The 12,972-nt window shown below is 34.8% G+C and overlaps 2 protein-coding genes across 3 annotated transcripts in view; one reads left to right on the top strand and one right to left on the bottom strand.

Annotated features, from left to right (window-relative positions):
• Window positions 1-12,972, top strand: part of LOC149772822 (midasin-like) — a 270,606-nt gene that overhangs the window by 95,342 nt on the left and 162,292 nt on the right. For both annotated transcript variants that reach the window (XM_089947241.1, XM_089947240.1), the window contains exons 40-48: window positions 197-430; window positions 2,717-2,845; window positions 7,439-7,601; window positions 7,823-7,936; window positions 8,347-8,521; window positions 9,458-9,574; window positions 9,941-10,025; window positions 11,916-12,188; window positions 12,600-12,781. In XM_089947241.1, coding sequence (XP_089803367.1) covers window positions 197-430; window positions 2,717-2,845; window positions 7,439-7,601; window positions 7,823-7,936; window positions 8,347-8,521; window positions 9,458-9,574; window positions 9,941-10,025; window positions 11,916-12,188; window positions 12,600-12,781 — 1,472 coding nt within the window. The remainder of the gene's footprint in view (window positions 1-196; window positions 431-2,716; window positions 2,846-7,438; window positions 7,602-7,822; window positions 7,937-8,346; window positions 8,522-9,457; window positions 9,575-9,940; window positions 10,026-11,915; window positions 12,189-12,599; window positions 12,782-12,972) is intronic.
• Window positions 3,924-5,147, bottom strand: LOC149772823 (uncharacterized). The gene has a single exon (XM_089947237.1). The coding sequence runs from the start codon at window positions 5,145-5,147 to the stop codon at window positions 3,924-3,926; it is 1,224 nt and encodes a 407-aa protein (XP_089803363.1).

Below are 12,972 nucleotides of genomic sequence, written 5' to 3'. Positions count from 1 at the left end.
ATTACACTTTACTATTTTTATTCAGGTAATTATATATGCAGATCCATCAAAGCAAATTATCTTCTTGTACCTCAGGACAAATATCTCCAGAAAATTTACCGGAATGTTCCATTTTAGTCTAAAAATATCCCATGTAACAAAACTGTATAAATTCTTAAAAAATTGCTCACATGTTTTTGGGGGTACCTTTTTCTAGGTAACCAGACTGTTTGAGGCAATGTTTCCACCAGAGCAGCATCCTTTCTATTTGCCCAGTGGGATTTTTCATTGTGGGACATCTCATGTTCAGGTGGGACATTCTGTTCTGCCAATCAAAGGTCAAGGTCATCACCATAAAGACCATTGCAGTGCCAAAGAGATCCTCCATCATAATCTGAGTCCCTTGGAGGCTGTCATGAAATGTATTCAGATGTCCTGGATGGTGATATTGGTAAGTAAGTTACAAGATAGTTATTTCAGACAACATGATAATAATTGTGCAGTTTGTCACAGTAGTGGTTGCCATTCTAGCCTACAAAAATTTCAACTTAACAACTTTATTTAGTCACTATAGTGATTGCCATTTGTGCACACAAAAATGTTAACTTAAAAACTTAAAACAGTTGTGTTTGCTGTTCTAGCATACAAAAATGTGCACTTGACACCTTTATTTTCTTCCTGTCTTGATGTCACTTTTTCATAGTAGTGTTATGTCATTCAAGCATACAGAAATGTACACTTGATAAGTTTATTTTGCCACAGCAGTGTTTTGCCATTCTAGCTTACAAAATTTCAGCTTCTGAGATGCTCCCAGGGCATGATATCGTGTGATTTTCTCAAAATTTGTATGTATTCACAGTTTGAATGCTGTGATGTGTGAGACCTCCTGCAAATTAATTTCAAGTTGCACATATGAAAATGTACTCTGATAGTGCAGTATACAACTGTATTCATCTGTTCACCCTTAAAATGCATGTAGAAATGGTAGAAATATTGTAGTGCTTGTCGTGATGTGTACTTTTTGTAACTGTTTACACAGCTGGTTTCTTCAGCTTGACATGAACGATTTTTAATCTAAATTTGACTGGCACATTGGGCCCCATTACAAGCATTGTGTTAGTTTGAATGTTGCATCAAGAAAGTTTTACAAATGCATGTTTATAAATGGGCTCTCTAGAAGACCCAAAATGGCCGATTCCCAGCATTGTTCATCATTAGATGATGATTTTTGCTTGGCAAATACTGGCTGATCATAGTGATGAAGGCAACTTTTTTTTGACGTTAGTAAGTATATCAGGTTATATGAGCTGGGAAAGTGTTGATGGAGATACCTGTAATTTTGAATTAAAAAATGGCATTAAATTCAAATCCACTATACATGCTGGATGAACAAATATCAACATCATGCCTGTCAACTCTTCTTTTCAGTGGTATTTTGAAATTAAATGTAGAAAAGGCAGACAAGCAAGCCAAATTAAAATACAGACAATTGAAAAACAGAGTGCCCTTTCTTTCTTTGTCACAATTTAGCCCTGCAGGATCATGTGATACAAAACCATATAGCCTTGTGGGATCATGTGATACAAAACCATATAGCCCTGTGTGATCATGTGATACAAATCCATATAGCCATGTGGGATCATGTGATACAAAACCATATAGCCCTATAGCACTAGCATAAAGGTTGTGACTAATACAATAAATAAGGATCTAAAAATGGAATTAAAAAGTAAAGATAATTATTTGATTTAAATACATCTGTTTTAACAAGTAGACGGTGGCATTACTGAATTTAAAATCCAAATATAGCATTATGGAATAGTAAATCTGGCATGGTAGTCAGTAGAGTGCTAATTCAGGAAAGTTAAAGTTTGTCAGAGCTTATGTTAGTAAAAAGTCTTATTTTGGAGCAAATGTTTCCAAAACACAATACCTGTGAGCCGTCAAAACAGTTCTTAGTACAGAACAATATTTATACACAGATATGAAACCATTTAAGCTGAGAAACAATGAACATATTAATGCTTAAACAACTAGAGGCAACTTCTTTTAAAAATTTTGATTTCAACAGCGGCCATGCAGTGTGGATCAGTAAGAGAGATGGATAATGAAGTGTTATGTAAATATTGAAATATAGCTGTGACCTCCTGCCCCCTCATTTTTGTTCTACTTCCCCATATTTTTGTGACAAGGGAGGAAAACCCTGATATAATAAAATTCTGGGAGCATCTCTACAACTTAACAACTTTATTTTATAAAGCTGTGTTTTTCATTCAAGCGTGCACACACTTTAAAGAGTGACTTTCTTGCTATCAGTCCAATATTCCACGCTAAATGTTTTGAAAATATTTGCTATCTTTATTCTTTGACAGAAAAATGGACATTTAATTTATTTTACTTTTCCTTACTTTTAATGAGTATTGGTTGATGAAAGGGATGGAAACATTTAAATATAAAGATAAATTGCAAGTTGCATTTGATCATAATTATGTCTTTCATAATATTTTGATCACATGTCACTTTAGGCAGCAGCCATGTTGATTTGTGTCTTATCTGCATTGCCAGTAGTTTAACATAGCCATAACAGGTTTTTGTGTGTTTATTCTTATGTATTTACATCTGTTTACATGTAGATTGAGGTCAGTGTCTTGTTTAGATTAGGTGCAAGGTTGGTTTTTGTCTAGCTAAATAAAAGGCAATCATGGAAAAAGGGATCCTTTTTTCTTCATATTGAAAGGTGGGCCCCCAGTCATCTGGCAAGACGAGTGTTGTGGAAATCCTGTCCAGTTTAACTGGTAATCGACTTCACATCCTGGCAATGAATAGTGAAATGGACACCACAGAACTGCTTGGTGGATTTGAACAGGTATAAAGTTTATCAAATTATTTTTAGAGTGAGTCTGTATAAACAAGGGTTCATGTCTGATGGTGTCCCTTATGGACCCTGTATTTATACATGTCAGATTACAAAGAAATTGTCCCTTATTCCCAGAAATTTGAACATTGAAAAATATCTGTTAAAGACATACTAGGTGCAGAGTAACTTTCTTTATTATTGAGTGTGTTAAGATTCTTTTGTGTAAAGAAATCTGTTTGAAGCATTTATTCTGAAAACAATGTTTACAGATGGACTGATGCGCACTAAAACTTTTTTGAAAATTCATGGTTATTATTTTGTGATGTACAGTGTCCTCTAAATGCACTGTGATTAGAAAAATCAGTGTCCTGTCATTATTGGCATTCTTGTGTGGAAGTACAGTGTAGAAAAATCAGTGTCCTGTCATTATTAGGTATTCTTGTGTGGAAGTAAAGTGTAGAAAAATCAGTGTCCTGTTGTTAATGGGCATTCATCTGTGGAAGTACAGTGTAGAAAAATCAGTGTCATGTCATTACTAGGCATTCTTATGTGGAAGTACAGAGTAGAAAAATCAGTGTCCTGTTGTTAATGGGCATTCGTCTGTGGAAGTACAGTGTAGAAAAACAATGTTTACAGATAGACTGATGTGCACTAGAACTTTTTTAAAACTGATGGTTATTATTTTGTGATGCACAGTGTAATGGGCATTCGTCTGTGGAAGTACAGTGTAGAAAAATCAGTGTCCTGTCATTATTAGGCATTCTTGTGTGGAAATATAGTGTAGAAAAATCAGTGTCCTGTTGTTATTGGTCATTCTAATGTGGAAGTACAGTATAGAAAAATCAGTGTCCTATGTCATTACTAGACATTTGACCCTTTTGTAGGAATTTGTGTAATCATTTTGATTTGTACATCATGAAAGAAGTATCCATTAGGACAAGGTTTCCTCTCATGGATGTTTATATATAGCACTAAACTTCTCTTGTGTTTTTTATGATTGTCTTCTATACATAAATCCCTCCTTAAGCAATCTATAAAGGTTGATACCACTCTTTTCTTAGGTCTGATTGGGGATATGTCCTACATCTCAATCTTGAGTTGATAGTACTCTTTTTCCAGGGCTGGTTGGGGATTTGTCCCACATCTCAATCTGAAGTGTGGCCTCTGAATTCTCTGTCTCATCTGTCATTAACAATATTGGGATCTGACTGATGACATCCTCTTCATCACTTCCACTGGTGTGTCTCTCAAAGTTTGTGTTGTAAATCCCACAGTCCACTGTTTCCCATGGGGTTGGGAGGGGGAGTGGACATTTCTGACCCATCAGAACCAGAGGTTGGTGCCTGGCCAGGACCTGGTGAAGCCAGTTGTCCTTTCTGGACATGTCATACAAGAAGAAGAAGGCAAAGATTGGGGTTGTGGCAGGATGACACCATGTCAGGATTGTTAGGAGCTTGTAGGCTTGAACTGGCTGCTGGAACTTAAAGTCGGTCAGGGTTAGCAGAAATAATGGGTACCAAAACACAATGAAAGATGTTACCATGAGAAGTAGAATCATAACACGGCGTAAGTGGATCTGACTGAGAGCCTTTGTAGTTCGTCCACTTGCCAGACACAGGTTAATTTCCTCGTTGGAGGATGAAGGTGAAGGCTTCTGGTCTGAAAGGGCCTGGTGGATCTGGCTCCACTTTAGATGTCTTGATCTGGTCCTCACTCGTAGATACATAGACATAAAGTGTGCCAAAGAGAGGAATACTGCTATGGAGACCAGAACCATCCAGAGAACATGCAGCACAAAGTTACTGGGATCTCCATACATAAAAATACAGTTCCCAATATCAGGGATGAAGGCAGGATTGGTGGGCAGAAAAGCTACGCCCATATTCATTAGAAGACACATGAACCAGACGATGACAATTCCAAACAACACACAACCATGATTTCTGTAGTTATGACCCAGAGGACTGTGCATTTCATACTCTTCATTCACAACCAGGGCTAGCAGATTGTATGCTGACATAGTCACAAAAAACACATAAGACGAACCAATTATATCACATGACCTGATAGTTTCTTCCTTCATGAAGTAGTAGCCATATATGAAACAGTACAGAGACTTGATGCTGTCCAGAAAACAGTGGTGTCCCAGAAAAGCTGTAGTGGATCGTCTAAATTTATGAAAGATTAGTATGACAAACACCACTCCCAGGTTACCTAGGCAACCAAAAGCAGCCATGAGAAATAGAACTGTTGTCTCCTTTATGTTCCTTGGTTCTTTTGTAAGCTCAGTGTCTGTGTAATTCTCTCTCATTTTGAAAATAGCTTGGAGTCACCTGAATCTGGACAGGTCTTGTTTCGAAGTCACCTGAAAATAAAAATAAGTCTGGTCAGGTCTGGTTTGAAGTCACCTGTAAAAAAAATATTGTCAGGTCTGGTTTGATGTCACCTGAAAATAAAAGTAAATCTGGTCAGGTCTTGTTTTGAAGTAACCTGAGAAAAAAATCAGGTCAGATCTGATTTGAAGTCACCTGAAAATAAAATAAAATCTGGTCAGGATAGGTATGGTTTGAAGTCACCTGAAAACAAAAATAAATATGGTCAGATCTGATTTTGAAGTCACCTGAAAATAAAATTAAATCTGGTCAGGTCAAGTCTGGTTTGAAGTCATCTGAAAACAAAAATAAATATGGTCAGGTCATAGAATTAAAACCAGTAAGTTTTTTGGTTGAGATATGGCATGATAACAACCTAGTTACAGCAGCTGCCACAGAAAAGAGTTGAATACAGTCATGCAGCTTAATTATATTATATACAGTGAAACAACTGAATTATATTGCATAGAGTCATGCAACTGAATTGTTTTGCATACAGTAAAGCAACTGAATTATGTTGCATACAATCAAGCAACTGAAATGTTTTGCATACAGTAAAGCAACTGAATTATGTTGCATACAATCAAGCTACTGAAATGTTTTGCATACAGTAAAGCAACTGAATTATATTGCATACCAATCAAGCAACTGAATTGTTTTGCAGATATTTATATGACTAGAATAGCATTAAGTTCTTTAGTATTAAATATACAGAATTATTTTATTAATTGCGCATTTAGTAGCATTAGTTTGATTGACCAGTGGAATACAATTACAGTCTACAAATTGTCTAAATTGTGGAATTCATTTACAGTCTCTACAACATCTCTACGACATTGAATTGTGGAATACAGTTACAGTCTCTACAACGTTGTCTAAATTGTGGAATACAATTACAGTCTCTACAACATTGTCTAAACAACATTGTCTAAATTGTGGAATACAGTTAGTGTCTTTACAACATTGTCTAAATTGTGGAATACAGTTAGTGTCTTTACAACATTGTCTAAATTGTGGAATACAATTACAGTCTACAACATTGTCTAAATTGTTGAATACAATTAGTTTCTACAACATTGTCTGAATTGTGGAATATAGTTACAGTCTAGTCAACATTGTCTGAATTGTGGAATATAGTTACAGTCTATACAACATTGTCTGAATTGTGGAATACAGTTACAGTCTCTACAACATAGTCTGAATTGTGGAATATAGCTACAGTCTATACAACATTGTCTGAATTGTGGAATACAGTTAGTGTCTTTACATCATTGTCTAAATTGTGGTATACATTTGCAGTCTTTTCAACATTGTCTAAATTGTGGAGTACAATTAGTCTCTACAACATTGTCTAAATTGTGAAATACAATTGTAGTCTCTACAGCATTGTCTAAATTGTGGAGTACAATTAGTCTCTACAACATTGTCTAAATTGTGAAATACAATTGTAGTCTCTACAGCATTGTCTAAATTGTGAAATACAGTTGTAGTCTCTACAGCATTGTCTAAATTGTGAAATAAAATTGTAGTCTCTACAGCATTGTCTAAATTGTGAAATACAATTGTAGTCTCTACAGCATTGTCTAAATTGTGGAGTACAATTAATCTCTACAACATTGTCTAAATTGTGAAATACAATTGTAGTCTCTACAGCATTGTCTAAATTGTGCATGCTTTATGGCATGAAAGCTAAGGAAAATTAATACTAGTACTGTGAGAATCAAATTGGCTTGCCTCGAAAGAAAAGAAAGCAAATCTACATAGATTCGATTTCAGAATCTTGACTTTTGCATTTAAATTTTGTGTTTTTTAAATGATTGATGGCAGCTACAAAAGGAATTTTATGTTCATTTTCAAAAATTATCTGTATCATGTCTTAATAATTTCTAATCATTTCTTAGTTTAGAATAATTTTACCATAAACTAGAGAGGAAACATTGGATGGCTATGAAGTAAATTTGACAGATATATTTGTGTATTATTACTAGAGCCATGCCATTCACATCTGACATGTTTGTGACATTTATTTTTGTCCCACCTGTGTATGTATATTGAGATATGGGTATAATTTTTTTCTGGCAGTGTTTGTAGCAATGGTATCAGCATTCAGCTTTTATATTAATTTTTTTGCATGTCAGAATAGAGGGTGGAGGGAGTGCAGTGCATTGCAGATGATACTTTTGGATCCACTGGAACACTTCTTGTAACTTTAATATTAATTATTTTGTAGTCTGACCTAGGGCGCCACCTGGAGGAAATGTCACATGACATAGAGGGCACTTTGATGGAAGTCATCACACAAATGACTCAAACTAAAATGTCATCTGCTTCTCTCCAGTCTGTCAACAAACTACAGGAGTTGTGGCAAAATTACAAGAGTGCTTGTAGGAAAGGTTAGTTTGCAAAGAACATTGAAATGAATAAATTAATTCCATTTTCCAGCAATGTTAATATAGTTTTTGCTTTCACTTTAATTATTTGGTTAATCTTGTTTATTTCTAAAGTGATAAATCTACAAAATGTAAAGACATGTGTGGGTGAAGTTTAAAGAGTAAATCCACCCTGAGTGATTTGACTTTATATTAAAGGATTCATCTTTTTGCTCTCATTGCAGGAGATCAGCTGACAACAGTGGAGACGCTGGAAGTCATGAAGAAGCAAGTAGAAAGTCTACAAGCTGTGATGGATTGTATCTGCATTTTGTTGAAAGATAGTATTTTCCAAGAAGGTACAAAATGGCTATTTAGACAAGGTGTTGCCATGTGTACATGTATGTGTGTATGTGTGCATGCACACGATTGCATTTGTACTGTTGTGAAACTCCTGCATAATTCAAGATAAATACCTCAGACAGTAATTTGGGGTAATCGGTACCAGTGCAGAATGGTTTTAAAATTTTGCTACAGTCTCAGGAGGTGGGGCTAGATGGGGTGGGATTGATTTACATGAAATTAAAATAACACCTAGATTATGAGTTCCATATGTCAGACAGTTGACATATATAAAAAAAATATATAGTGGTTTCAGTTCAGACAGGAGTTTGTAAAGAGTTGGAAATATTTTTTAGTGGAGAAAATCAAGGTGGGGGGAAGGATGATTTATGATTTGTCAAATGTTGTTGCTATGACCATTTTGCAGAGAGAACAAAGAGTGATGTAGAAGATCTGAAGAATAGACTGAGTGACCTATCTAAGAGGGTGCAAGATGCAGTACCAGGAGGGGAGGGTGGTATGTTTGAATGGGTGGACAGTGTACTGGTGAAAGCACTCAAGTCTGGAGACTGGCTACTTATAGACAATGTTAACTTCTGCAGGTGTGTGTAAAATACAGTCTACCTGTAACTCTTGATTAGCCAACTATTGCTGTTAAACATTAAAGGGCACATTTTCTAAAATGTGTAATAAATGTAACCAGTTGATTGAAGGGTTAAATCTCATCATTTTTTTGTTCGATTAACAAGTTCAGTTGGTGTCCACATATATTAGTGATGTGTGCTTTATATAATTTAGCATGTATATTTTTAATGGTAGGAATTCAAATTTTTTTTTACAGTTCTAAGTTCATCGTCTTGCCTGTATATTCAGATGTTACTTCTCTAATTTTAATGATGCTCTAATTTAGCAGATTCCAAGATGGTTGGCATCATTGTCAACAATATCAAACTATTTTTGTTAATGTTTTTGAAAATCTTCTATATTACCTATATCACTGTTTGCAGATATATCATGTTCCTTAGATGTATTATGTCCAGCAGAACTTTTATATTAGTGAGATTCAGTATTAAATATTAATTCCTATTTTCAAATCCTAAATTTCAGTTAGCCGTCATCATTTGCTTTGGTACATCCTGGTCAGTGCAGTTGACTCAAATATGCATGAAAAAACTAAACACAAAACCAAACCGAATAATTGATGTATTTACTGGAATGCTGTGTCATTTGCAATAATAATATAATCTGTATTCTTCAAATTTATCCTCTTTGCTAAAATTTTACCATGCTAAAGTAAATAATTGATAAATAAACTTATGTCTGTTGTCACTTTTATTTCTGTGATGTAAATATTGATGTCTTACATGTTATTACATATTATGTGACCTAAATATTTATGTAATATAAATGTTATTACATACTCTGAACTAAATATGAATGTCATTTACATTTTATTACATATTTTGTGACATAAATATTAATGTAGTATAAAGTTTATTACATATCCTGTTTATAAATTGCTCTATATTATATCTCAGTCCTTCAGTGCTGGATCGGTTAAATTCTCTGCTGGAACCTAATGGAGTCTTGACCATTAATGAGAGAGGAATCATAGATGGTAAAATTCCAACCATTACACCACACCATGATTTCAGGTACGACATCTCATCCCTGATTCATTTCTAAGTATAATAGTCAATATATTTTGGTTTTTACAAATTTTCTTCTAAAACTTCTGTTATGTTTCCTATAGATTGACCTTTGATTTCAAATAAAATGTTACTGAACTTGGGCCATGATTTGAATGGTTTTAAGATAACCGGTTATAAGTTCAAATGTTATTATTTTTAACAATTTAAAATAAATGTAAAATGTGACTTGATAGAAGAAAAATGAGTAGGTACATTTTGGTATAGGTGGATTAAATCTAATCCACAAATCCATAATTTGGTTTTTATTTAATTTGTTATAGCAAGATTAACAGCTACAGAATTAAACTGTGTTGTCCATTGATATTGCAGACTTTTCCTGGCCATGGATCCAAAGAACGGAGAAATATCCCGAGCCATGAGGAACAGAGGTGTTGAGATCTACATCCCTGGAGAGGTCTGAATCAGTTGATTAATTTTCATTGAAATCATTGTGCAAGTTATGAAACAATTTATACATGCATGGGAGTAGTGTTTGTAGGAAATTTTATGTTTGTACACTTTAGAAAAATTCATAAAATTCTTTTTTCTTTAGACAATTATCATTTGCTTTCTCTTTTGTCAAGCTTAATCCCAGTTTAACAGCTAATACACTTAAGTTTTATTTATTCCATTTTCTGTTGGATGTTTTATTTATTCCATTTTCTATTAGGTAGGTTTTATTTATTCCATTTTCTATCGGATGCATTTTATTTATTCCATTTTCTAGGATATGTTTTATTTATTTCATTTTCTATTGGATAAGTTTTATTTATTCTATTTTCTATTGGATAAGTTTTATTTATTCCATTTTCTATAGGATGCATTTTATTTATTCCATTTTCTATTGGATGCATTTTATTGCATTTTCTATTGGACATGTTTTATTTATTCCATTTTTTTATTGGATATGTCAAGGGGCCTCTTAGATACAGCTAGCTAAATATATCCAAGAGACACGTACAAGCCACATTTGAATACCCTTGAATACAGAGATTTATAATAAATGGCCATCAAAATGAAGATGACCAAATGAAATAATTGTGAGAGATGCATATGTTATCTCCCAAGCATGCAATTCAGTTACATGCTTTGTGTAGAAGAGTGTTGCCTATACCAAGATACATTCACCACAAAGGTGCATGACTCTACAACCAACAGTGCTTTTAGCAACTGGCCTTATACTGGTAATCACTTTAGTGTGAAATTAGGTCACAATCACCAACTTTTGGGGGAAAGTTTCTTTCTTGTTGAGCAATGTGTATCCTTAGATGGCTGCATGAACCAGTAGTCAGCAGTGCATGAGAAACTGACCTACAATGTAACCATGAACCTACTTAAGAAAGAATATATGCTATATCAAGACAAACAGACTAAACATCCTTTCCTAATTTGTTGTATTTTTAATCACAATGGGTGGCTAACATACCTAAAGGATTTCTGCATTAAAGTGAGCTCGTAAGTGATATAATGTAGTTTCGTTGATAATTAAATTTATCAAATAAAGGTTTTTTACAGATTTTCAGGAAGGTAGATATACCACAACCCACCTAATCCAACATCACCAACAGCATTGCAGGTTAATTCATGAATTGGCTGATAATGGTAGTAACAAAATTACTACATCTCGAATATTGGCACCTACCTTGAATTCAAGATTGGAAAGTTTTCAATAGAGAGTACATTTCCAGGTTGAGCACTGCATTGGTCTGCTAACTGCACAGATATTATTTAGTCTATCTGTGTGTTAATAAACCTGTCCTAGTGTTAATAAACCTATCCTAGTGTTACAAACCTATCCTAGTGTAAATAAACTTATCTTAGTGTTAATAAACCTGTCTTAGTGTTAATAAACCTATCCTAGTGTTAATAAACATGTTCTAGTGTAAATAAGCCTATCCTAGTGTAAATAAACCTATCCTAGTATTAATAAACCTATCCTAGTGTTAATAAACCTGTCCTAATGTTAATAAACCTATCCTAGTGTTAATAAACCTATCCTAGTGTTACAAACCTATCCTAGTGTAAATAAACTTATCTTAGTGTTAATAAACCTATCCTAGTGTAAATAAACCTATCCTAGTGTAAATAAACCTATCCTAGTGTTAATAAACCTGTCCTAGTGTTAATAAACCTATCCTAGTGTAAATAAACCTATCCTAGTGTTAACAAACCTATCCTAGTGTAAATAAACCTATTGTAGTGTTAATAAATCTGTCCTAATGTTATTAAACCTAATGTAAAAAACTTATCTTAGTGTTAAAAAACCTATTCCTGGCCTGAAGTTTGTGATAATGTGTATTTTTAGGAGGATGGAGTCCCATACAGTGAGCATGACACGAGACTGCTCTTCAGTAACATTGGTTTATCAAACACCACAATATTCAGCTGGCTCCTAAGGGTCCACCAGACTCTTAGGGAGATGCTGCCCCCAGGAGACAGACCCCCTGTGGAGACATTGCTGCAGGCAGCTCGTACTATGAGGCAGTTACTGGACCATGGTATGACTGTTGACAATGCAGTCATCACAACTTGTCACACTGTGTACACACAACGACAACTATCTACCAGGTCCAGACAGGTGAGTGTCACTTTACTCAGCTATTAGTCTCCCCTTTGACTGACTCTTACCCTTAGTATGTCAATATGAGCTGGTGATCAGATAATTACTGCAACTAGTTACAATTCTCTACAGGTCTAGTCAGGTAAGTGTCACTGTCTCTTCTCTGTCTTTCTGTATGTCTCCATAAATGTTACCAAGACTTGACTGCACTTGGCAGTTCTCATAATATGTCATTCTGTGTGCATAACAAGTCAGGTATGTGTGACTGTCACATATTTCAGAGTCTTCAAAACATACAATCTGTAGCAGCAGCTTCATGCAATTTCTTTGTAAAAAGTAAATAGTTAACCAACAAGAGAACCATTCCTGATTTTAAAGTTGCATCTCTTAATATTTCATAATTGAAATGTCCACTTTGTTTTCCTTTAGATATGCCAAAACGTTTTGTCGGACCAGCCAGGTTTAGAATACACCACCAAGCCTCTCCATGAATTGGGCTTTGATCTTGTGCATCTGCCTGATACAGATCTGTACCTAAGGGACCCAGCTCTGGCACGGGTCAAATGGAACTCTTGCTGTCTTTTGTACATCATCAGGCAGTTTGAAGCTAGGTTTGTATCAGCATCTAATGATAACATGTCCCAGCATAATAGGTTTGTCTCAGCATGATAGGTTTGTCCCAGCATGATAGGTTTGTCTCAGCATGATAGGTTTGTCCAAGCATGATATGTTTATTCCTGCATGATAAGTTTGTCCCAGCATGATATGTTTGTCTCAGCATGATAGGTTTGTCCAAACATGA

The sequence above is a fragment of the Sinohyriopsis cumingii genome, unplaced genomic scaffold (assembly GCF_028554795.1).
Source record: "Sinohyriopsis cumingii isolate HCF-2022 unplaced genomic scaffold, ASM2855479v2 utg001164l, whole genome shotgun sequence".
NCBI classification, from domain to species: Eukaryota; Metazoa; Mollusca; class Bivalvia; order Unionida; family Unionidae; genus Sinohyriopsis; species Sinohyriopsis cumingii.
The sequence above is the reverse complement of the archived record's forward strand: the minus strand, read 5'-3'. Positions and strand labels throughout refer to the sequence as shown.

Coding starts and splice junctions, on each gene's coding strand:
- LOC149772823 (XM_089947237.1), bottom strand. CDS start 5,147: ATGAGAGAGAATTACACAGACACTGAGCTTACAAAAGAACCAAGGAAC.